The sequence below is a fragment of the Perognathus longimembris genome, chromosome 4, assembly GCF_023159225.1.
Source record: "Perognathus longimembris pacificus isolate PPM17 chromosome 4, ASM2315922v1, whole genome shotgun sequence".
In the NCBI taxonomy this organism is placed as follows: Eukaryota; Metazoa; Chordata; class Mammalia; order Rodentia; family Heteromyidae; genus Perognathus; species Perognathus longimembris.
The window spans coordinates 53,695,700-53,718,962 of NC_063164.1; the positions used below are offsets into that span (position 1 = coordinate 53,695,700).

At 39.1% G+C, this 23,263-nt stretch overlaps 1 protein-coding gene across 1 annotated transcript in view; it reads left to right on the forward strand.

Moving 5' to 3' along the window:
• Lrp2 (LDL receptor related protein 2) overlaps positions 1 to 23,263 on the forward strand; it is a 195,972-nt gene that overhangs the window by 57,677 nt on the left and 115,032 nt on the right. The window contains exons 7-16 of the mRNA XM_048345285.1: positions 900 to 1,016; positions 2,602 to 2,754; positions 3,789 to 3,908; positions 7,388 to 7,516; positions 9,952 to 10,121; positions 11,065 to 11,288; positions 13,081 to 13,287; positions 16,305 to 16,507; positions 18,157 to 18,297; positions 19,305 to 19,508. Of these exons, the coding sequence (XP_048201242.1) occupies positions 900 to 1,016; positions 2,602 to 2,754; positions 3,789 to 3,908; positions 7,388 to 7,516; positions 9,952 to 10,121; positions 11,065 to 11,288; positions 13,081 to 13,287; positions 16,305 to 16,507; positions 18,157 to 18,297; positions 19,305 to 19,508 (1,668 nt within the window). The remainder of the gene's footprint in view (positions 1 to 899; positions 1,017 to 2,601; positions 2,755 to 3,788; positions 3,909 to 7,387; positions 7,517 to 9,951; positions 10,122 to 11,064; positions 11,289 to 13,080; positions 13,288 to 16,304; positions 16,508 to 18,156; positions 18,298 to 19,304; positions 19,509 to 23,263) is intronic.

Sequence of the window (23,263 nt, forward strand, 5' to 3'; positions counted from 1 at the left end):
AAAAGTCTGTGAGATTGTTTTCTCCAACTAGCCACCAAAAAGCTGGCAGTGGAAGTGTGTGGATCAAGTGGTAGCATGCTACCCTTGAGTGAAAAAGCCAAGGGAGAGCACAAGGTCCTGAGTTCAATATACAGTACTGGAATAAAAACAAACAAACAAACAAACAAACAAATGATCAGATAGGGCCATGACTCCAGTCTTAGCAGTATTGTTGAGCCTAAGTCTCTGTGTTCTCTAAGGATCTGTGTAGAGCTGGAGTGTTGCTGCTGGACAGTTTGCTGACTTTGTTCAGCTACAGGGTGTAGGGAGTATTTATCATAAGACTTTTAAATTACCCATATTTAAGGAATCAATTTGTTTATCTGACTTTATTACAGATCATTTCATTTTTAATGTTGACCAATAGAGACAGATGCCTGAGTTAATTTTCTGGACCCAAAGCTGCTGATATCTTCTTTTTCTCCATCCTCTTTTACCCCACCTCCATTTCTGGTGCTGGTTTGGGGCTTGAACTCGAGGCCTGTCCACTGTACCTGAGCTCTTATTTTCCCCCTCAAGACTGGAGCTCTACCACTTGAGCAATAGCTCCACTTTGGGCTTTTCCTTTTTCTTTTTGGTGCTTAATTGGACATATAAGTCTTGTGGACTTTCTTGCTCAGGCTGGCTTTGAATCTTGATCCTCAGATCTCAGCCTCCTGAGTAGCTAGGATCACAAACATGAACAACTGGTGCCCAGCTCCTTTCTCTTTTTCTTCCTTTTTTTTTTTCTTCATTTCGTCAAGATGTTAAAGGGAGTGATTGATATAGAAAGCTGCTGGGTGCTCGGGGTAGGCAGTGAGTGAGTGCTTGAAATTATCCCCAGTGCTGATGTCTCTGACTGCTTTGTTGTTCTCTTCCAGAGTACCAGACCTGTGGTGGCCATCAGTTCACTTGCCCCAGTGGGCAGTGCATTCACCAGAGCTGGGTTTGTGATGGAGATGATGACTGCCTAGACTATGCGGATGAAGATGGATGTGGTAAGGGGTGGGGTATGAGAGTCCCGTGGAAATGCGTTCTTCTTAAAGTTTTAGTTCTGTTCTTCATCAGTCGTCTTTTATATGACAAGTCAGACTCAGTTGGTGATGACACTAAGCTTTCCTAAAAAGATGGAATTCAGATATAGCATCAAAAACCTTTTCCTTCCCACAGGTAGGATAGTTTCTCCTCTTTCTTTTTTCTTTCTTAAATCACTGAACAACTGTACAAGAGGGTTATCATTTAACACATCTATTTCTGTGTCCAGTGAATCTTGATTAGAGTCATCCCCATCATCATTCTCCCTCATCCCACCTATCCCTTCCCCTCCAAGTCGTACCAAATTTCCACTTCCTGATTCATATATATACACAGAGTATTATGATTGTATTTGTTTCCCCATTCTATTCATCCCTTTTCTATTCATCTACCTCTCTCAGTAACATCCCCATTTCCAGTTTAAGCTACATTTCAACTTTTTTTTTTTTTTTTTGTTATGGGGCATGGGTGCTGTCCCTGAGCTCTTTGGTTCAAGGGGCACTCTTCCACTTTGAGCTACAGATCCACTTCTAGTTTTCTGGTGGTTAATTAGAGACAAAGTCTCATGGACCTTCCTGCCCTAGCTGACTTTGACCTGTAATCCTCAGATCTCAGCCTCCTGAGTAGCTAGGATTACAGCTATTGGCCCAGCATATTTCACTTTCTTGACATTATTTTGTTAACCCTGTCTCTTCTGACCTTTTCCCCCTTAACAATGCCTATTTTACCTAGGTTAAAGTAGTAGGCTAGGAAATGAAGGAAAAACAAGTTTAAATGTGATTTGTCTTAGGTTTTACACCCTTGAAAAGTGGCTGAAGAATTAAGTTTTGTTTTGGTTTTAACAAATTCTGAACTTTAAATGAGTCAAAATCCCCTGTGATGGAGAGTCAACTGGAAACATTTGGGATGGAGCTAGCAACTGATGGGCACAAGGAGAGGGTGAAGGGTTATTTGAGAAGGAAATTGGCAATGATATATATCTCCTCCCCTGCTGCTATCATAAGCAATGCCTCCTACAATTCTGAAGTTACGAATACCCATACCACATAGCACATTACCTGAGCTATTCTAGTCCCAGACATAATCAAGGTGATGCTTGTTCTGAGTTTATGTTTTCATATTCCTGCAAGTGTTTTTCCTGTATTTGAATTATAGTTTCCATGGAATAAGCAAAACAAATCAAACAAGAAAGCCTCAAACTCAGGAACTGGAGTTACCTTGGTGACCCTAGTTCTATGCTTTATCATTAGACAATTGAGCATTTTCTTAGCAGATTATGAATCTAGTTTGTTGATAATTCAAATTGATATCTGTTTCTTCCTCTTGTAGTTTGTGGGGGCTGCTTCCTCCAGAGGCAAAATTTCATTTTCTGATTTCTTAGAATCTCAATAAAAGGCTAAAGGTAGCATTAGAAACCGTGTGTTCATTGCAAACTATCTGTCATTTATAAATTTTTCTCATCAACTTGGCCCATCTCTTCTCTTAACCATGAATTAGAAAGGCCGACTCTACCTTGCAGGTCTGCAACTGTCTCTTGTTCCTCCACAGAAAGCAGCCATCATCGCTACAACACATGCTACCCAAGAGAATGGGCTTGTCCAAAGTCTGGAAAATGCATCTCAATTTTTAAAGTTTGTGACGGGGTTGTAGATTGTCCAGAAGGAGAAGATGAAAACAACGCGACTAGTGGAAGAAATTGTGGTAAGTAAAGAACAATTTTGATGACTGGAAAAATACTTTGGAGGTATTATTATTATTGATGATGATGATAATTGCTTTTTTGTGATGCTGGAGATTAAATGTTGGGACTTGCACATGTTAGCCAAGCACTCTAAGTTCTGTCTAGGGCATTTTATTTCTAGTTTTGTCATTTAACAGACAAAGGCCTCATTGGGTCTTTACTGTCCCACACAATGCTCCTGATTCCTAGGTTATGTACTTTGAATTATTTTCTAATAGTAATTGAATTGATCATGCACAGTGTTGTGTGTTGATGGTTATATTCTCCCCACTATTAACAACTCTGAACAGCTGATGGTCCAGTAGGGAATACAATATATGAACTTTATATAGAGTTTCATGCATGCTAGGCAAGCACTCTACCACTAAGCCACACTCTGAGCCATGAATTTGATTTAAATGACTGTGTATTCTAACTAAATCAAGGTCATCTAAAAGTACCTATGATACTATAGTAACCCCAAGGATTTTCCCCTGGAAAAAAATCTGTAATATTTAAATATGTAGAGATGTTCCATCTTATGTAGGAACTCTGCTGAAAGGCTCAAAAATTAACATTGTCATTTCTCAAAGGATTAAAAAAATTTCAAAGGGAAGTAAAAAATGGAAACAAACAAACAAAAATCCCCACATAGAATCTTACCACTTGAAGCTAGCCATGCTCTCACCTTTTTAGAGCATATTCTCAGTCAATCCTTTGCGAGTTCTTTGCCCTTTTGAGTGCTTAGACACAATGATAGCTTAGCATCTGTTTTTTCCACAAATAACATGTACAGTGGTTTACAATTACACCCAAGAGCATCTATAATGCTCTTGTGGACAAAGGTTTTATTGAGCAATATTGCAGTAAGGTTTTATGGCTACAGACTTTTCCTCTTCGTCTACCATATGCTTATTTTGAATTTTACTTAAAGAAAAAGAAGCTGTTAGGTAAGCCGCTCTTTCCAGAAACTGCTCACTTAACCATGATTTTTTTTCTTTTTCCCTCTGTTTAGATATGAGTATGTGCTCTGTCTTAAACTGTGAGTACCAGTGCCACCAGACACCAAGTGGAGGCGCGTGCTTTTGTCCCCCAGCATATATCATCAACCACAATGACAGCCGCACCTGTCTTGGTAAGTAACAGGTGGGAGCTTCTGGGATTCATCATAGTATGCTGATAGGTTCTGTGACCTCTGACCTCTAGCACTTTGGACTTGTGGGTAGGAGTGATGGCCTGTATATCAAAGAGTGCTCATTCCTCACAGAAATCTTGCAAAGTGGGAGGTTTGAACTCTGAGGTACTTTTGTGAGATACACAAACCTTGAGTAGTTTTGTAGGAGGGTGTTCTTTTATGTTTCCTTCTGCAGTGTTTGGAAGAAGAGTCGGTACCATGCTGTATTAAGTAAGGAAATCAGAGTGGTTGGTAGAGATCTGCTGCCCTGAGCCCATCCAGTGCCCCTCTAGGGCTTGCTTTCTTGGCCTGTTCTCTAGGATGCACAAATGTCCCCAGGATCCAGCAACTAAGGAGTTGTTGCCTGATGGAGTAGAGGATCACCAGGTCATTGCTCTGGTGATTGGCAGGGATAGGCCAGTCAGTGCCTGTTCTTGGCTGATGGTTAATTCCACTGTTTTCTACCTCTGCTTGGAGCCCACATTCAAGACAAGCAATTTTCCCCCCCCAGTCCTGGGCTTGAACTCAGGGCCTGGCTTCTTTTTGCTCAAGATTAGCACTCTACCACTTGAGCCACAGCGCCACTTCCAGCTTTGTGGTACTGAGGAATCAAACCCAGGGCTTCATGTATTTGAGGCAAACACTCTACAACTTGGCCATATTCTCAGTCCCCCCACCCCGACCTTTTTTAAAAAAAATTATCATGATGTTTCCAGCTAGTGGCTGTCCCTCACTGCAATACCAATTCACCAATCGATTTCCTATATCTGTCCTATCTGAATCACAAAAATGATTTCTCCAGGTGGGGAACTTTTGGTTCTGATTGCAGCTTTACATCCTACTGTAATTAGGCTGGAGAAATTAGACATGACCAGGGACTACCAAATTGTAGGCTGTGAACAATAAGCTTTAATGCTTTCATTTCCTTTTCCTTTTTTCCCCCCCATGATTTTTGTTTCGTTTTCTTTTATTGTTATTTTCTTGTTGAATTAGTCTTGCTATATAATCTGAACTGCTATATAATCTGAACTGTCTCCAACTTTCTATCCTCCTGCCTTAGCCTCCCAAGTGCTGACATGCAGGCATGTGCCACCATGCCTAGCTCTTATTTCTGATTTCTTTTTAGTACCACCATTGGAACTTGAACTCAGGGCCTCAAGATCATGTATTTTCTTTTGCTCAAGGCTGGCATCCTACTACTTGAGCCACAGCTCCTCTTCCGACTTCAATATTTTGTATTTCCTTAAATGAAAAGTTGATACAACAAAGTTTTTATTGTTATAAATTTTACACATAGTCACTAATGAATGTAGCATAGAAAATGACAACATAGTTGTATACTGGACCATTTCAGGATTCATAAGACACATTTAGTTCATTGTGGCCCAACACACAAGGGATGTTTGTTTAGCTTTCACAAAAGACATCTTTCAGTCTTCCCAGTGTCTTTCTGGGACTTTACTATGGGCAATCTCTTTTAGAGACAGGCTTACAAGTCTACATTTGAAGACTTTGTGAATGTGAGGCTTGCTACCTACCTGCTGAAATTGTTTTCCTGGGACCCTCCCTGTCATTCAAAAGTGCTTGATGAGTTTTGAAGCTGGCCTAACATTTATTTCATCTTTTTTTTCAAAGAAGACCATATTTTTCTGTAAAGAGAGCTCTTTAAATACATGATATTATGAAACCAATTGTACTTGTTTAACTAGGTAAATTATTGTTTTGGTTTGCTATTCATGCATTTCAAATGAACACATACACACAATTAGATTTCTCTCTGTGTGGCTGGCTCATGCTAGAACCTTCTGGTGTTGGCAATATATGCAGTGTTTCTCATCTTTAGACACAGTTCATTGATGAAGGTCTTTTGGTAATCAAGAACAAAACTGAGTTGATCCTGACACGAGATCTGGCATCTTTCTACCCATTCTCTGCTCCTGGTAGCCTTGACCTTGTCATCGACCCTCTGTGGCATACTGAAGCAGTTTAAAGGCTCCTTGTTTCTGGCTGAGAGGATATGCTGTTTTTTGGTAGTGGTGGTGCAGAGGTAGGGCTGGGCAGTCATTCAACATGGAGGGGTAACATGCAGCCAATAGATCAGAGGTGCGCAAGGTGGCCCAAGCAAAAAAGGAGGCTTTAAATTATTTTCAGAGCAGTATTTGGTGGTAGGAGGAGGCACATACTGAGAAATAAAGAAACCTAGATAAAAATAATGGGCTAGTATATAAAGTAGTGTTTCATATAATTTTCACTCTCTTTGATTCTCATGAAAAAAAAATCTTGCTTTGTCCTCTCTTTGTTTTTTCCTCATTTAATTGATGATGGATATGTGTATATTTGTGGTGTGTGAATGTGTGTTTCAGTGAGTTGAACCTAGGGCCTAGGTAGGTAAGCACACTACCACTCAAGCCACACCCTCAAAACCTTTTAATTTTGTGATAGGATCTCACTAATTTTGCCTGGGCTGGCCTTGAACTTGTGGTCTTCCTGCTTCTGCTTTCTGTTTAGTGTGGCTAAGTCAAGTCTTAATTTTTTTTAATATATATTTTTTATTATCAAACTGAATTACAGAGAGGTTACAGTTTCATACATTGGATACATTTCTTGTACTGTTTGTTACCTTGTCCCTCATTCCCTCCTCCCTCCTCTCCCTTTCCCTTCCCTCCCCCCAAACCATGAGTTGTTCAGTTGTTCAGTTCATTTTCACTAAATAGTTTGTAAGTATTGCTTTTGTAGTTGTTTGTCTTTTTTTACCCCGTGTCTCTGGAACCACTTTCTGCTGTCTCCAAGTGACTCATCTATCCAGCAAAAGTTAACATCTTCTAAAAGTGAAAGGCTAGAATCAAATCTATCAAGCAAATGGCCCCCATAAGTCTTAATTTTTAAGTCTTACTTTGTTCTGAAAGTGTTGCCTAATGGAGCCTTCTGCAGTACGCATACATTCCTGTATCTTTACTCTCTAATATTCTCTAATGTATATAACATTGGAGACTTAAAATGTGGCACATATGACCAAGGAACAGGACTATTAATTTTATTTAAATTTTCAAAGAAATACCAAATTTAGATAATGATAGGGCCAAATGGCTCCTATTTGAAAAGCAAAGTTTTAGAGGTAAGCATCTATACCAAAGTTCATATATGACAAATAAATGAAATCCGGTGTGCCACAGGGCTATGAATCAGTGCTGTGATCTTCTGTAAAGATGTCCTTCAGGTAGATTTAACCAAATGATTTCCATGATCTTGGGTTTGTGTCTTCTTACTGAAGATACCTGTTCTGAGTTCCTGCTTTTTACAGTATGCCTGGTACCAGGGTCCACTGCTTTTGAACAAGGGAAAAACTATATTCCTCCTCAGGTTTTCCAGGATTTTGTCTGAGAGTACTTAAATGCTTCTAAACATGATTATACATGTGTTTTGTTTTTTAAACATGACAGACTTTGATGACTGCAAGATCTGGGGAATCTGTGATCAGAGGTGTGAGAACCAATTGGGCCACCATCTGTGCCACTGTGAGGAGGGGTATGTCCTGGAGCGTCAGCAGCACTGCAGAGCTAATGATTCCTGTGAGTAAACGGTGCATACTTGCTTACCTCTCAACAGTTAACGTCTGTATATCTTCCTTCTGATGACAAACAGCTACTCACATTGATAAAACCCATCGGCAGGGTTTTATCATCTCAAATTGGGATGGCCCCTACTGCTTGGAAGAATGGGTCAATATTAATTTCATATAGATATGTGTATTAATAGTGATCATTATTAATTTTTTTTGGTTTCTTTATTGGCTTAAGCCTAAGCCAATGTGACTATGATATCCACCACATTTGATTTCAGAGTAAGTCTTGTGGCTACATTTGACTGACTTGGACATTCAACTTTTTCTTTTTTTTTTTTTTTTTGTCAGTCCTGGGCCTTGGACTCAGGGCCTGAGCACTGTCCCTGGCTTCTTTTTGCTCAAGGCTAGCACTCTACCTCTTGAGCCACAGCGCCCCTTCTGGCTTTTTCTATATATGTGGTGCTGGGGAATTGAAACCAGGGCCTCATGTATATGAGACAAGCACTCTTGCCACTAGGCCATATCCACAGCCCTCAACTTTTTCTTGTGTGTGTGTGTGTGCCAGTATTGGGGGTTGAACTCAGAGCCTGGGCACTGTCCTTTAGCTTTTTTGCATAAGGGTGGTATTCTACCACTTGAGCCACAGTTCCACATTCATATTTTTTTTGTGATTAATTGGAGATAAGATTCTCAGGTACTTTCCTGTCTGAGCTAGCTTAGAACCATGATCCTTAGAGCTCAGCTTCCTTAGTAGCTAGGATTACATGTGGGAGCCACTGGCACCCGGCTCTTAACTTTTAATTAATTTACTTACCACAAAATTGAAAGCTTTCTATAGAAATAACTTTGGCATTACTCATACCATATTTAGTCATGTTTCAAAATGGATATGCTAAATTTGGATGAAAATGTTCATGAGTGTCTTCATTCTGGATATTTTGTTGGTCTTTTTCTAAGAGTACTGTAATCACTCCAAAGAACTTTCGTCACTGTTGATTTCTACATCTCTATTTTAACTTCTTATTTTTCCTTGGTGTTGGAATTGAACCCAGGGCCTTGTACATGCTTCGCAAGTACACTGAGTCACATACTTAGCTTTTACCTCCATTTATCAGCTAGTATTTTATACTTGATTGTAATGTGCTTTTGGTGCCTTCTGAAACTATAATCTTAATAGGATTTATGAGTGGTCCATTTTCTAGTTTTTTTTGCCTAGAAATAGCTGATTTCTTATGCATTTACTTTTAGGTGCAGCCTATTTTAAAATTTCTTTATTTTCTGAATAGGTAATATACTCATGTTCAAAACTTTCAATTTTTGAGAGAATATATAGTAAAGTATCTTCTTCATTCCTGTTCCCTTGCAACTTTCTACCTCACCTCTCCTGTGGATAATTTATATTTCTTTATTCCAATTCTAGACATCGTTAATGAGTAATTAAGTATATGTAAGTATAGATATTTAACTATTTTTACATCTACATTAATAAATGGAGTGCAGTTGTGTACTTTGCTATCAATATATATTTTAAATATAATTTTAGTGTTATTATTAAGGTGCTGTACAGAGGGGTTACCATTTCACAAGTCACATAATGAGTACATTTCTTTTTTGGACAATGTCATCCCTTCCTTCACTTTCCCCCAGATTTTCCCTTCCATCCCGGCCCACAAATTGCAGTTTATTTTCCATATAGAGCATACTGAATACAAAGACTGTATATGTTTACAACCCTTTTCCTCTCCTGTTCTTCATCCCCCCCGGCCCCTCTAAAAAGACACATACACAAAAACTCCAAAACAAAATGTCACTGTATTTTTGAAAGCTTTCCATATGAGCACATGGAGCTCTTCTTTAATTCTTTATAGTGTCATAAGATTCCCTCTTTTATGTATATAACTTATTTAATTAATACCCTACTAATGGAATTTAAATCATTTCTTACCTTTAACTATTGCAAATACTATAGACACAGATTACAAATAAGACTATAACCCTCCAGCATACAGAAAGAGAACATTCAGACATGGCCATATATACTTTTTGTTTTTCCAGAACAAAGAATTCTTTGGTAATCTTTAAAGTATGTTCTGAATTTAGATTGTCTGGTCATACAGTCTGAAGGTGGACATGGAGATAAAGTGTCCTCTCCTTCATGTCATTGAAATGTCATTGGACTAGCAGACAGGATGGTTGAATTCTAGCCTGATTCTGTCCCTAACTCACTATAATTTTGGATATGTTTGCTAGGCATCCTTGTGCCTCAGTTTGTCCATCTATAAAATGTGTAGAATGATTGCCATCTGTCTTTCTTAGAGGTTTATTTTAGAATGAACTAAGATAACCTGGAAGAAAACATTTGCAAAAGCAGAAAGCTTATCAGTTGTAAGTCAATTCACCAACCTTGCTCATATGAAGGAGTGTTTCCTTCTTCACCTTTAGTTCAAGAGGCCTCCATTATCTTCTCCAATGGTCGAGATTTGCTCATTGGTGATATTCATGGAAGAAGCTTCCAGATTCTCGTAGAGTCTCAAAATCGTGGAATAGCCGTGGGTGTGGATTTTCACTACCGTCTGAAAAAAGTTTTTTGGACAGATCCTGTGCGAGATAAGGTAAATAGAAATTTCTGGAGTGTAGCTTAGGAGCTGACTGGAACTTGGAGTACAAAGTGCTGATAGCTTCTCCTTTTGAGGGGACTTGAAGGGAAAGTTCCATTGTTTTCTAACAGAAAAGGCCCTTGAGATATTTTATGTTAATCAGCACCTTCTCCATGCTATACTGTTTCATGGGACCTATTACACAAAGCAGTCTATTATATGGATTAGGTTGGGGCAACTTTTAATTTTATTCCAAAATGAGTCCAAAAGCCTAATTAAAAGAAATAGTAGACATTCTTTCAAAAACTAGATAGATATTAATGTAGTCCATTTTGAAACTTGATCATTTAAAATGTAAAAAGTACTCTACTTTTCTGGATGATAGAAATCAGACTTCTGCTTGCATCTTTTAAGTGGAACTGTAATTGAGGATTGGTATAAGAAATATTGACAGTATCTATGTAATGGCCACAGCTTCATTACACTATCTTATTTGGAAAGTGAGATTGATTTGATTTCAACTTTGAGTCATGCAGTGCAGATTTTTAAAACCTAAGTCATAGAGACTCTAAGGAGGTGCAGAATTTTATTTATCCTATTATTTTTCCTTTAATATAATTGCATACTCATGAAGCTGAATTCACTTAAATACTAACTTGCATATATAGATTACTAATAATTCAGATTTGATTACAACCAAGCATTAACACAAACCATCACCACCATCTTTACCCATCATATCCATACTCTAATTGAACTTTTTACTGGGACTTGAACTCAGGATTCATGCTTGTTTGGCTTGTGTTTTACCACTTGAGCCACACTGCCAGCCTTCTAATTAAACTTTTGATAACTACCAAGAAGGTCTAGATGATAACTGATTCCTACAAAATAGATATGCTAAATGAAGTCTGGGAAAGCTTCCCACTATGAAGTATAATTCTGGCTTTTCTTGTAGGTTTTTTCGGTTGACATTAATGGTTTAAATATCCAAGAAGTTCTCAATGTTTCTGTGGAAGCACCAGAAAATCTAGCTGTGGACTGGATTAACAATAAACTTTATCTGGTGGAGACCCAGGTCAACCGCATAGATATGTTGAATTTGGATGGAAGCCATCGAATTACCCTTATTACAGAAAACTTAGGGCACCCTAGAGGAATCGCCTTGGACCCAACTGTGGGGTAAGACTTGTGAAAGGATACCAATTCTTGAATTTACAGAATTTTATTCCTCTCCCTAAATATGGAATACCTAGTGGATTATTTGGTGGTTAATCCAAATTACTTTTGTTTATTTTGTTGCTCTTCATGGGACATTTAAAGAAGTTGCCTAATTATAGTCCTATTTGAGGATACAGAATACAAACACATCTACTGCTGTACTAAATATACATGATGTATTAAGATATGAACTTTATTCTTAGTATTTATCATATTTGCTAGCTAAGAGTGAATTCTAGTCTGATCCAATTATTATTTAATTATTATGGTCAAATACTACCATATTGCACTGTTAGAAGATGTTGCTTTAATATGAATTAGCTAAAAAATTTTTTTAAGAGAAAGGCAGTTGTAATGTCCCTTTTAGGACTTGTGGACTAGGGCTGAGATTAAGGCCATATCTCATTATAGCATGAATCAATCAGCTTTTCTTCAAGTTTAAATGTAAATTTTTCCAATCTCCACATTTGATAAGTGTTTTAGAAGGTTTAAATTTTCTAGTATTTTGCACCAAGGTCTTAGGGACTGATGGTGGTCATTTTCAATATTATTTTATTTTATTTATTTATTTTTTTTGGCCAGTCCTGGGCCTTGGACTCAGGGCCTGAGCACTGTCCCTGGCTTCTTCCCGCTCAAGGCTAGCACTCTGCCACTTGAGCCACAGCGCTGCTTCTGGCCGTTTTCTGTATATGTGGTGCTGGGGAATCGAACCTAGGGCCTCGTGTATCTGAGGCAGGCACTCTTGCCACTAGGCTATATCCCCAGCCCCATTTTCAATTTTATTATATCAGCTGTTCTTGAAAATAGTACTGTCCTTTGGGCTATGCCACACAGTGTAGGAATGAGGGAGATGATAGCTTGATGGCTCGTGTGTGTGTGTGTGTGTGTGTGTGTGTGTGTGTGTGTGTGTGTGTGTGTGTATGTGTTTGTATGAGTATGCACATGTGATCAGTATTAGGGCTTGAACTCAAGGCTTTATGGTCTTCTTAGTTTTTTCTTTCAAGATTGGTGCTCTACTACTTGAACCACAATTTTACTTCTGGCATTTTCCTGGTTATTTGGAGAAAAGAGTCTCGTGGATTTGTCTGTCCATGCTGACTTTGAACCAAGATCCTTAGAATTTAGCCTGCTGAGTAGCTAGGATTATAGGCATGAGACACCAGCACCCACCTTGTGTGGCTTTTCTTAAACCGTATTTATAAGTTTTCTTGCATATCAACAAGAAGTGAAATATAGAGCCAAGGAACAGAGGCAAAAATTAAGGTGACAAACAAAATTTCAGACTGCTATATTAATGCATTTTAGTAGTTGCTATTTAGAATCATTTATTTTTGTTTTTAAAACAATGAAGTATGTTTACTCCTGTATGTTAAAAAAATATAACGTGTTTACTCCTGTATCTTTGAAAAATATAGTGTTTGCTTTTGTATCTTTTTGTTGTTGTTGCTTTTTGGTGTCAGTTCTGGAGCTTTTTTAGTGGTTATTTGGAGATAATATTTTCACAAACTTTCTGCCCAGACTGGCCTTTGAACCATGATCCTCAGATCTCAGCCTCCTAAGCTGCTAGGGTCACAGGCATGTGCCACTGACATCCTACTGTGTTTCTTTTTGTAAACACTTTTTAATATCCAATGTTTTATCCCTTCACTGGTAGGCAATGGAAAGTTCCATTGATCCAAATATAGTGAATAAGTATTTTCTGATAAACTTGCAAGACGACAGAACTTTTCATCTTTGGCTTTTTCTTTTGTAGATATTTGTTTTTCTCAGATTGGGGGAGTCTTTCTGGGGAGCCCAAATTGGAAAGAGCTTTCATGGATGGCAGTAACAGGAAAGACCTAGTAAAGACAAAGCTAGGGTGGCCTGCTGGCCTCACTCTGGATATTATATCCCAGCGAGTTTACTGGGTTGACTCCCGCTTTGACTACATTGAAACTGTAACTTATGATGGAATTCAAAGGTAAGAGGCATTTTTATAGTTTTACAAGTTTTGTTATTTTCTCTTGTGTTTTGTAAAAGTAGTCACAAAATATTACATAAACGAGTTCTTTGATCTTCCTTAACTCAAGAAACACATAATTGTTGCTAACCCTGAAGTCCATTTATTCCTCTTATGCTTTATTTTCCCAGATCACTTTACCTGAATTTTCTAACTTTTTCTCAACAAAAAAGCGTATTATTATTATTGTTATTATTGGCTTTCACAGTACTGGGATCTCCATTACAGCTGAGTCATATCTACAGCCCCTCCCCCACCTCCTTTTAAAAATACTGCTTATTTTTGACATACAATCTTTCAAAAAAGACATATGTATGCTTAGGAATGCATCAGGTTTGTGAAATGAGTTTCCTGTTTTTCCATCCATAGCTGGGACTCTCCACAGCTTGATGTGTATGGTGCATGGCACCATACCCAACTTTTTCTATTGAGATAGAGTCTAACGTACTTTGCTGTCTGAGCTGGTCTGGAAATTTGATTCTCCAAATTTTTGTCTTTCACATAGCCAAGATTATAGGCACCTAGCTACATGTTAACTTAACATTATCCAGGGGGAATTGGCTGGATTTTACTATGCTCATATATATTTCAGTTTTACATTTGTTTTTGTTTTATGTCTCATACATGCTAAGCATGTCTTCTGACACTGAGTATACACTAATGGAATATATATATATATATATATATATATATATATATATATATATATATATATGGGTTTTATTTGGCCAGTTCTGGGCCTTGAACTCAGGGCCTGAGCATTGTCCCTGGCTACTTTTTGCTCAAGGCTAGCACTCTGCCACTTGAGCCACAGCACCACTTCTGGCCATTTTCTATATATGTGGTGCTGAGGAATTGAACCCAGGGCTTCATGTATAGGAGGCTAGCACTCTTGCCACTAGGCCATATTCCCAGCCCCATGGAGTATATTTTAAGTCTGGTAGAATTTACTGGGGCTTGAACTCAAGGCCTTGTGCTTCCTAGTCAGGTACTCTACCACTTATACCACACCTCCAATCTCTTTCTCCCCCCTCTCTCTTTTACATTATTTTTCAGATAGAGTCTGGTGCTTTTTTGCCTGGGCTGGCCTGAACTGACATCCTACATACAGATTCCATATAACTGGGATTATAGTTGTCGATCACTATGCTCGGTCTCTTCAAGTTTTTTTCTGAGAGTCTTATGTACTCTATGTGTTTTGTGGTGCAGCTAAGGTTTTTCCAAAAGAAAGAGACTGCCAAAATTAAGAGAATAAAGAAGTTTCAGTGAGATATAGTGAAATTTGATATTACTTTATTCATGTGTCGAAATTAATCATTGTTTACCTAAATGTGGTCACGGTGGGCAAGGTGGTTTTCTTCCTTCTTAGCACTGTTTGCTTCTGTTATATTTCTAATTAAGCAGATCTGTGCTGTACTTCTACTAAAGAAGTATGATCTAGTGACAGTTTTATCAAGCAGATGCATAAGGTCTGGGTGTTTGCTGGGGTTGAACTCCTATCACTTGTAGTCTGCTCCCTCGTTGTTGAGAGGTAGTTAATGGGTACTGGGAACATCTCCCACCAGACTTGCAACTTTTAGTATGCTAACCCATCTATGAAATCTAAAACACTGTCCTATATCTTAACCTTTCATATAGGAAGCAAACTTAAAGGAATACTGACCAAGGGGGAAATATTAATTTCATCTCCAAATCTAAAAACAACCTGGGTGACTGACTGTCTAGGGCTGGACTCTAAGTCTTTATGGTCTCTTCCAAGAAACCACATTTATGTCCCATCAAATGGAGATGGAATTTTACATGCATCTTAGAATGTGTCTGTTCTTTTTTATTTCTTTTAGAGAATTAAAATTCTTTTATTTTATTAAAAAATTTATTGTCAAATTGATGTACAGAGAGTTTACAGTTTCATATGTTAGGCCTTGGGTACATTTCTTGTACTGTTTGTTACCTCGTCCCTCATTCCTCCCTCCCCCTTCCCCTTCCCCTCTCCCCCTATGAGTTGTTCAGTTGGTTTACACCAACTGGTTTTGCAAGTATTGCTTTTGGAGTTGTTTGTCTTTTTATCCTGTGTCTCTCAATTTTGATATTCCCTTTCACTTCCCTAGTTCTAATACCAGTATATACAGTGTCCAGTGTATTCAGATGAGATACAGTGATAGCGTGAGTACAACCACATGAAGGGATACAAGAAGATCATCAAAAAAAGAAGCTACGGTTTCACAGGGCATGTTGAAAGTAATTACAACAGTGATATAACAGGTGTTTCCATAACATGGAGTTCATTTCACTTAGCATTATCTTATGCTTTCATAGGGGCATAGCTATTAGGCTCTTGTGATCCTCTGCTGTGACTAGTCTAAACCTGTGCTGATTATTCCCTATGAGGGAAACCATAGAGTCCATTTTTCTTTGGGTCTGGCTCACTTCACTTAGTATAATTGTTTCCAAGTTCTTCTATTTCCTTACGAATGGGGCAATGCCATTCTTTCTGGTAGAGGCATAAAATTCCATTGTGTATATGTACCACATTTTCCGGATCCATTTGTCTACTGAGGGGCATCTGGGTTGGTTCCATATTTTAGCTATGACAAATTGTGCTGCGATGAACATTGTTGTGCTGATGGCTTTAGTGTGTTCTTGTTTGTGGTTTTTTGGGTAGATGCCCAAAAGTGTGGCTGCTGGGTCATAGGGGAGCTCTATGTTTAGCATTCTGAGGAATTGCCATACTGCTTTCCAGGGTGGCCAAACCAGTTTACATTCCCACCAACAATGAAGTAGGGTTTCCTTTTGGCACATCCCCTTCAACATTTTTTATTGTTACTTTTCTTGATAAAGGACAGAACATGTCTGTTCTATGTTTTGTATGTGGTAAAAGAAATGATTTAGCCTCTTAGGCATATCACTGTACTAGTTAGATCTTGAATAAAAATATAGCAAAACAACCCAAAAAATGCTTTTTATATCTTTTGTAACAGGAAGACTGTGGTTTATGGAGGTTCCCTCATTCCTCACCCCTATGGAATAAGCTTGTTTGAGGATCATGTGTTCTTTACTGATTGGACAAAGATGGCTGTGATGAAGGCTAACAAGTTCACAGAGCCTCAGCCCCAGGTGTACCACCAGTCTTCCCTGAGGCCCTACGGAGTGACTGTTTACCATGCTCTCAGGCAGCCCAATGGTAAGCTTCCAGCCACATAACCCTGGTTTCTGAGAATTATAAGAGTTAATGATGAAGAAGCTGAGAATTGGATGATATTCTCAGATATGCGAAGGGCTGTTTAGAAATTGACTTTGCTGCTCAGCCATCCAAAGCTATGGATATGTTTTGGAGTTAAAATGTTTATTGACCTCTGCAGTGTTTCGGTGCTGGGGATCTAGCAGCAAGCAAAGCAAACCCACATAACTAGTTTCATTCTACAGTGAGGAATCATCCATTTGAAAACTCTTCAATTTTGTTTGAGGGAGCTGAAGGTCAACAGAGGATAATGACAGTCTCTGTGCTCATGTTGAGTGGAGTCAGATCTTGTCTTCCTTGCTGTACATGTGTAAGATGTGTTCTTCTGTCCTTTGGTTTGCATTAGATCTGTCATGGGCCAGTGAGTTTGCTGTCTGTAGCTGGCCAGTTTTTAAAGAAAGAAATATTTTGATTCAGATTTTACTTTGATTCACATCTTATTTTAAGTTTTATTTGTGTTCTAGGGTTTTAAATTGAGCTTTGATATGTCTATATGAACATGGCTCTTTTCTTATATTTGCTTGTGGACCAAAGAAAATAGATACAATAATAAGTGAGGCTATGTTGGTAGACAACTTAATATTGGTGACTTGTAACTTAGAGAAAGACATCCTTGTTTTAGGTTAGTTCTATGTTAAGTAATGAGTCTGGTTAAGTGGAGAAAAGGTATAAAGCAATTTGGTTGACTTGGCAAATACAGAATTGAGGCATTTAGGTGAATATTCTTTAATATTACCACCATGGGCAAAAACATGTTTATCTGAAAACATTTTGGAAATTTCTATTTGGAATAGTTTTAGACTAGACTTTTGAGCTACTAATTTGACCTTTACACCTGCCTAGTTTGATCATCCAGACTGTTCCTATTATTTGGCTTCAAATAGTTTCTGATGTTGTTTCCCAAATCTGACAACCTGAGAAAGGAAAGTGAATTTTAGAAGAAAGTCAAAGTCTCAGAAGAGAGTATAAAAAACAGATAGAAGAACTCTCTCTGTGGTGGCCTCCTGCACACTGTGTAGTGAGCCTCTTGAGGTCACTACCTCATGGGTAGCTTTTGAAAGTATAAACTGATTTGCATGGCAGACAAAGGGTTCTGAGTCAGAAATGGATTTGCATTTTACTTTAGTTGTTTATCTGGTCATTAAATAATCTTGGGTAACTTTTCTAATCCTTTGCATCTTTCCGGAGTAATAATATTTATCTCTTAGGATTATTGGTTGAACATTTGCTTGCTTACAAAATAAGCACCCAGGGAAGTAATAGTTGTATCTCATAAATAGTAAAAACAGCACCAAAGGCTATTTTATTTTATTTCATTTTTGGTGACAGTTATTTCTAATCATGGACACAGGCAGACAGACTCTAATATAATTATTGTGGGACAAAGAATCCCATAGTTATCTAGCTATGAACATCCTGCTGGTTTGAGAGTGTGGTGGGGTGGCTAGCTGTGGATGCTTACAGGGGTAGCCAGGAGTGGTGGCTTCGCGGAGTTGAAACTCTGTCTCTTGCCAGCAGAGCCTATGTGGTGTTGCAGGTTGTGTATCATACATTTTGTATTGTGATTCAGTCCTCTGCTGTCTCCCTTCCAGCTAGCAATCCCTGTGCAGTCAACAATGGAGGCTGTGAGCAGGTCTGCGTCCTGAGCCACAGAACAGATAACAATGGTCTGGGATATCGATGCAAGTGTACATTTGGTTTTGAGCTGGCCACCAACGAGCGCCACTGTGTGGGTAAGATATCTATGACAGCTTTATGGTAGGCAGCTCAAGGTATGGTATGTGCATGCCCCCATTCTGGCAACTGCTGTCCATATGGGGGGGGGGCAGCTCCCCTTCTGCCTTGCTCACTGGGAATGAGCTTTCTGCAGCCCATATGTTATCTGCTTTTATAGGAGCAGTGTTTGACCAAGTCAATCTGTAGTGTTTGGAAATTGCCTTTAATTCCTCATCTAGAGGAGTGTGTGTGTGTGTGTGTGTGTGTGTGTGTGTGTGTGTTTGTTTGTTTATGCCAATTCTGCCAGTTCTGGGGCTTGAACTCAGGACCTGGGTTGTTCTGTCCTTTAGTGGTTTATTTCCCCTCAAGGCTGGTGCTCTACCATTTGAGCCACAGCTCCAATTCTGGTTTATTGGTGGTTAATTAGTGATAAGAATCTCAGGCTGTCTTAAAATTTTGATCCTTAGATCTCAGCCTCCTGAGTAGCTAGGATTACATGTGTGAGCCCCTGGTGCCTGGTCTCTAGAGATTTCTTGATCTTCTTTTTCCCTTTGTTGTTTGAAACATTAACTATGGCATTCAAATTTCATGGGATTGAATTTTGAGTTATTTCTCTTTCCACACTTTGTTTTCCCAGTGCTATAATAGAACCCAGGGCCTTTTGCATAGTGGGCCAACATTCTACCACTGGAAATCTCCATCCCTGGAAATCACTGTTTATATAAAAAACACACGTATACATAAATGTATACATATATCTGCATATGCACAAGTATATGTATTCTCTAAGGAAATGTTTCTTAGGAAAAATGAGATTATAATATTTGTATCACTATCATAGCTTCTTATCTTTTCTCTTTCCCATTCGTTATTTCCAGTTATGATTTACATGCATTTATTTATTATTTTAGTACTATGTTTCACAGCTTTAATATGTGTACTTTGTGAATATCGTAATAAGTGCTGTGAAGCTCAGGGAGGCTAGACTGCACTTTGGCTGACTTTGGTGTCCCTTTCTTTGCAGCTGTCAACAACTTCCTGATCTTTTCCTCCCAGCTGGCAGTGCGTGGGATCCCATTCTCGCGCTCCGTTCAGGAAGACGTCATGGTACCAGTGAGTGGGAGCCTTTCCTTTTTTGTTGGAATTGATTTTGATGCCCGGGAGAATACCATCTTTTTCTCAGATACAGCAAATGACATAATATATAAGCAAAAGATTAATGGCACAGGTGAGGAAAAGTGTGTGTGCATGTACATTTTGCCTATTTATAATAATTATGGATTCACTCAGTATAATTTTGCATCTATTCCTTAAACAGCATCCCCTTATGAAGCTTGGTGAATACCTTGGGATCAGAAAAATAAATATGTTAAAAAAATCAAATCAAGTTAAACCAACATCTTCCTTTATTTCCAAAGCAAGCTATAAATGAGCTGGTATTTTATCACAAGTAGTAACATGAGAGGAAGATTAAGTACCTGGAAGCCCTTAATAGATAGTTGACTAGAAACTGCTCATATTCAAACAGTAAAATATATTTGATGGGCTATTTATATGCCAATAGTTTGTAATCATAATAACTTCTTAAAAAGAAATGAATTTTAGATATTGAAAGGAGTGACATTGATCAAGGCACACTGAATTCATAAACTACTTTGTTGAATGACAACACCTTTGTACAACTACTTAAAGAAAATAAAGATGTTGAAAAACTGAATTTTAGGTAAATAGGAATTTATTACTCAGTTTTTAGTTGGTTGACATTCCGTTAAGATCTTCATCATCAATGCAGATAGATACAATATGGCCACACTGTACTGTTAGGCACTTTATTTAAATGATGCATGATTTGTTGATTTTAAACCAATGAATGGGTTGGAATCTGCCATTTGGAAATAGCTGTTCTACATAGCAATGTATCAACATAATGGAGTCACTAAGAGGGCTGGGTCAGGAGTACCTGCCTGTGTTTAAACTCCAGTTCTCCACATTTTTCTATCTGTGTAACCAGCAGGCAAATTACTTAATGTCTCTTTCTGCCTGAGTTTCCTAGTATGGATAAGTAGTAACAGGAGTATTAATAGATGTGTCATTGTTCATAGAATTCTAGGCTGTCCCTAGAATAATGCTAGCTTGAAAACTTTTATGAAAATATCTCACTTGCAATTCTTGTAGTATCATCTAGTAGGGGCAAATGAATGTTCAAACTGGTATTTTGAACTAGAACTGATAGTCTATAGCTCGGAGAACATTTTGACTGAGCTCTCAGCAAAAGGCAGCCTTGGGTTTCTGGGCTTCTTCTATATAGTTGGCCTGCTTTGCTTTGCTGACCTGCTGATTTGGAATTCTCACCATAGGGTATTTTCCCCTTCCTTCTTTGTCCATGAGGAAAAAAGTACTGGGGATTGAATTCAGGACCTCATGCATTCTTTGTATTTTAAAACTCAACTTCAAGTGTCCTAAATAATATTGTGATTGCTCTGCTTTTTGAGACAGAAGAATTTTCAATGGATATATGCAGACAATGAGCCAGAAATCAATTAATGTCAAGATGGGTTAATGAAGCCTTTGGGGGAATTCCCGCTATCCATTATCCTTCCTTCTCTCCACCTTCTTTATTCATTCCTTCCTAGGATACTTCCTATCAGATATCATCAAGTCTCTTTCATTCTGAGAACATACAGCTCACCCTCCACTCCATGTTTCTCTCTGTTCCAGTTCTCTTCTTTTTCTTCATGGTCAACCATCTTGAAGAATTGACCTGCACTTCTCAGGCCCCTCTTCTACCTTCCCATTCTTCCCCCAGTTATTTCTGTTGCTAAAGAGATGCTTATCTTATCTTTGGCCCTTTGGTCTAATAAAAAAATTCTCCCTTATGACAACATACGCCTCTGTATTTCCTGCTGTTTCTGTCTTGTGTGGCTTTTTTTTTTTTTTGCCAGTCCTGGGGCTTGAACTCAGGGCCTGAGCACTGTCCCTGGCTTCCTTTTTGCTCAAGGTTAGCACTCTACCACTTGAGCCACAGCGCCACTTCTGGCCTTTTCTGTTTATGTGGTGCTGAGGAATCAAACCCAGGGCTTCATGCATGCTAGGTGAGCACTCTACTGCTAAGCCATATCCCAGCCCATATCTTGTGTTCTTTATAAGAGCTGTAATCTATAAATAATTGTGATCTCTGCCATCCCACACTGGTCCTTTTCTTCTTCTGCCTAATTTTATAACATTCCCCTCCCCCCCCCCCACCTCTCTGTCTCTCTCTTTTGTTGGTCTGTGTGACACTTGAATTTTGGGCCTGGGTGCTGTCCCTGAGCTGTTTTGCTCAAAGCTCTACTTTTGGTTTTTAAGGGGAAATAAGAGTCTTATGGGGACTTTTCTGTGGGGCTGGCTTTGAACCACAACCCTCAGATGTTGTTCTCCCGCATAGCTAGGATTACAGGCATGAACTACCGGCACCTGGCACTTTCATGTCTTTGATTCCCATCTTTGCAGCAGCTCCAAGTCACCATGGAGAGACTTTTAAGAAGGTATCTACTGGATGTTTTCTTCCTAACCTGGGAAGTGAGAGACAGGGCAAGACAGGCTTCTCTTACATGATGACAAAGATCGCTAACAAGTTCTCTCTCTGGAGTTAGAAACAATCCAATTTTCTTTGGGATACCTCACATGGGCATCCTCCTGACACCTTGAAACTCATAGTCCTCACAGATCTCCTGGCCTTAGGGAAGAGCATCTTTCATTCACTGCTACCTCCCTACAGCCTGTGGTCCAAAGAACCACCCTCCTCCTTTAGTCTGTCCTTAACTCCACTGCCAGCCATGTCCAGAGCATGTGGAGCTCCAAGTCTCATTCCCTCCCACTTGCAAGTCTTTGCTACCCTGCAGCCCCTAGCTTCTCATTTTCTTTGGGGACCTCTCTACTTCTGCTTTGTCCTGTGCTGTCATCATACCACATCACAGCACCAACTACTTGTTTCTTTTTGCATCTTGGCCTAATTGTCTTCTCTTAGCACACACGTGATTATCATGCTTCTTTCCAAATGCTTCACTTCCTTGTGACTCAGTTTCTGCATCTGTAATACATACACATTATCAATGTGTCTTGTGAGTGGCATTGAGAGGATGTATGAATGAGTGCACGGATAGTACTTGTCCCAATGTCTAACTTCTAGTAAGTGCTCAGTTTATGTGGGATTAAAAAAAATTTTTTTTGGTTGGTTATGGAGCTTGAACTCAGGGCCAGGGTACTGTTCCTGAGCCTCTTTGTGCTCAAGGCTAGCACTCTACCACTTGAGCCACAGAGCCACTTCTGGTTTTTGAGTGGTTAATTGGAGGTAAGAGTCTCATGGGGACTTTTCTGCCTGGGCTGTTTTTGAACCACCATACTCAGATCTCAGTCTCCTGAGTAGCTAGGATTATGAGCATGAGCCACTGGTTCCCGGCTTGCTATGAGCTTTTTTATTATTATTATTATCAGTATCATGTTGCCTCAACAGCCAATAGGTGGTCTAGACCCCAGAGGAGTCTCTTTTTACAATTTGCTGGGAAAAAACAATAGAAGCTTTTGTTTTTACTGTTGCAAAATATGGAGATATGTTTGCGTATTGTGACTGAGATTTTATTGAGAGAGAGAGAGAAAGGAAGAAGGAGGAGGAGAAGGAAGAGGAGGAGGAGAAAAGGAAGGAAAGAAGGAAGGAAGGAGAGACAGAAAGAGACTGGAGAGAGGTGAGGATGGAGAGGGAGAAGGAAAGAGAGAAGCAGAGAAAGAGGAGACAGAGAAAGAGAGAGAGGGAGAAGAAGAGAAAGAGAGAGAAAGAGAAGAGGAGAGGAGAGGAGGGGAGGCAAGAGGGAAAGAACATAGTATTCCCCAGGCACGAAAGTGGTCTTTTTCTCCCATACCCCGTACTGCTTTTCTTTTTGGCATCTTTGCTGCTCCTCTCCAGTCTTGGCAACTTTGTGGCTGAAGTGTTGAAAGTGGTTGGGAGGG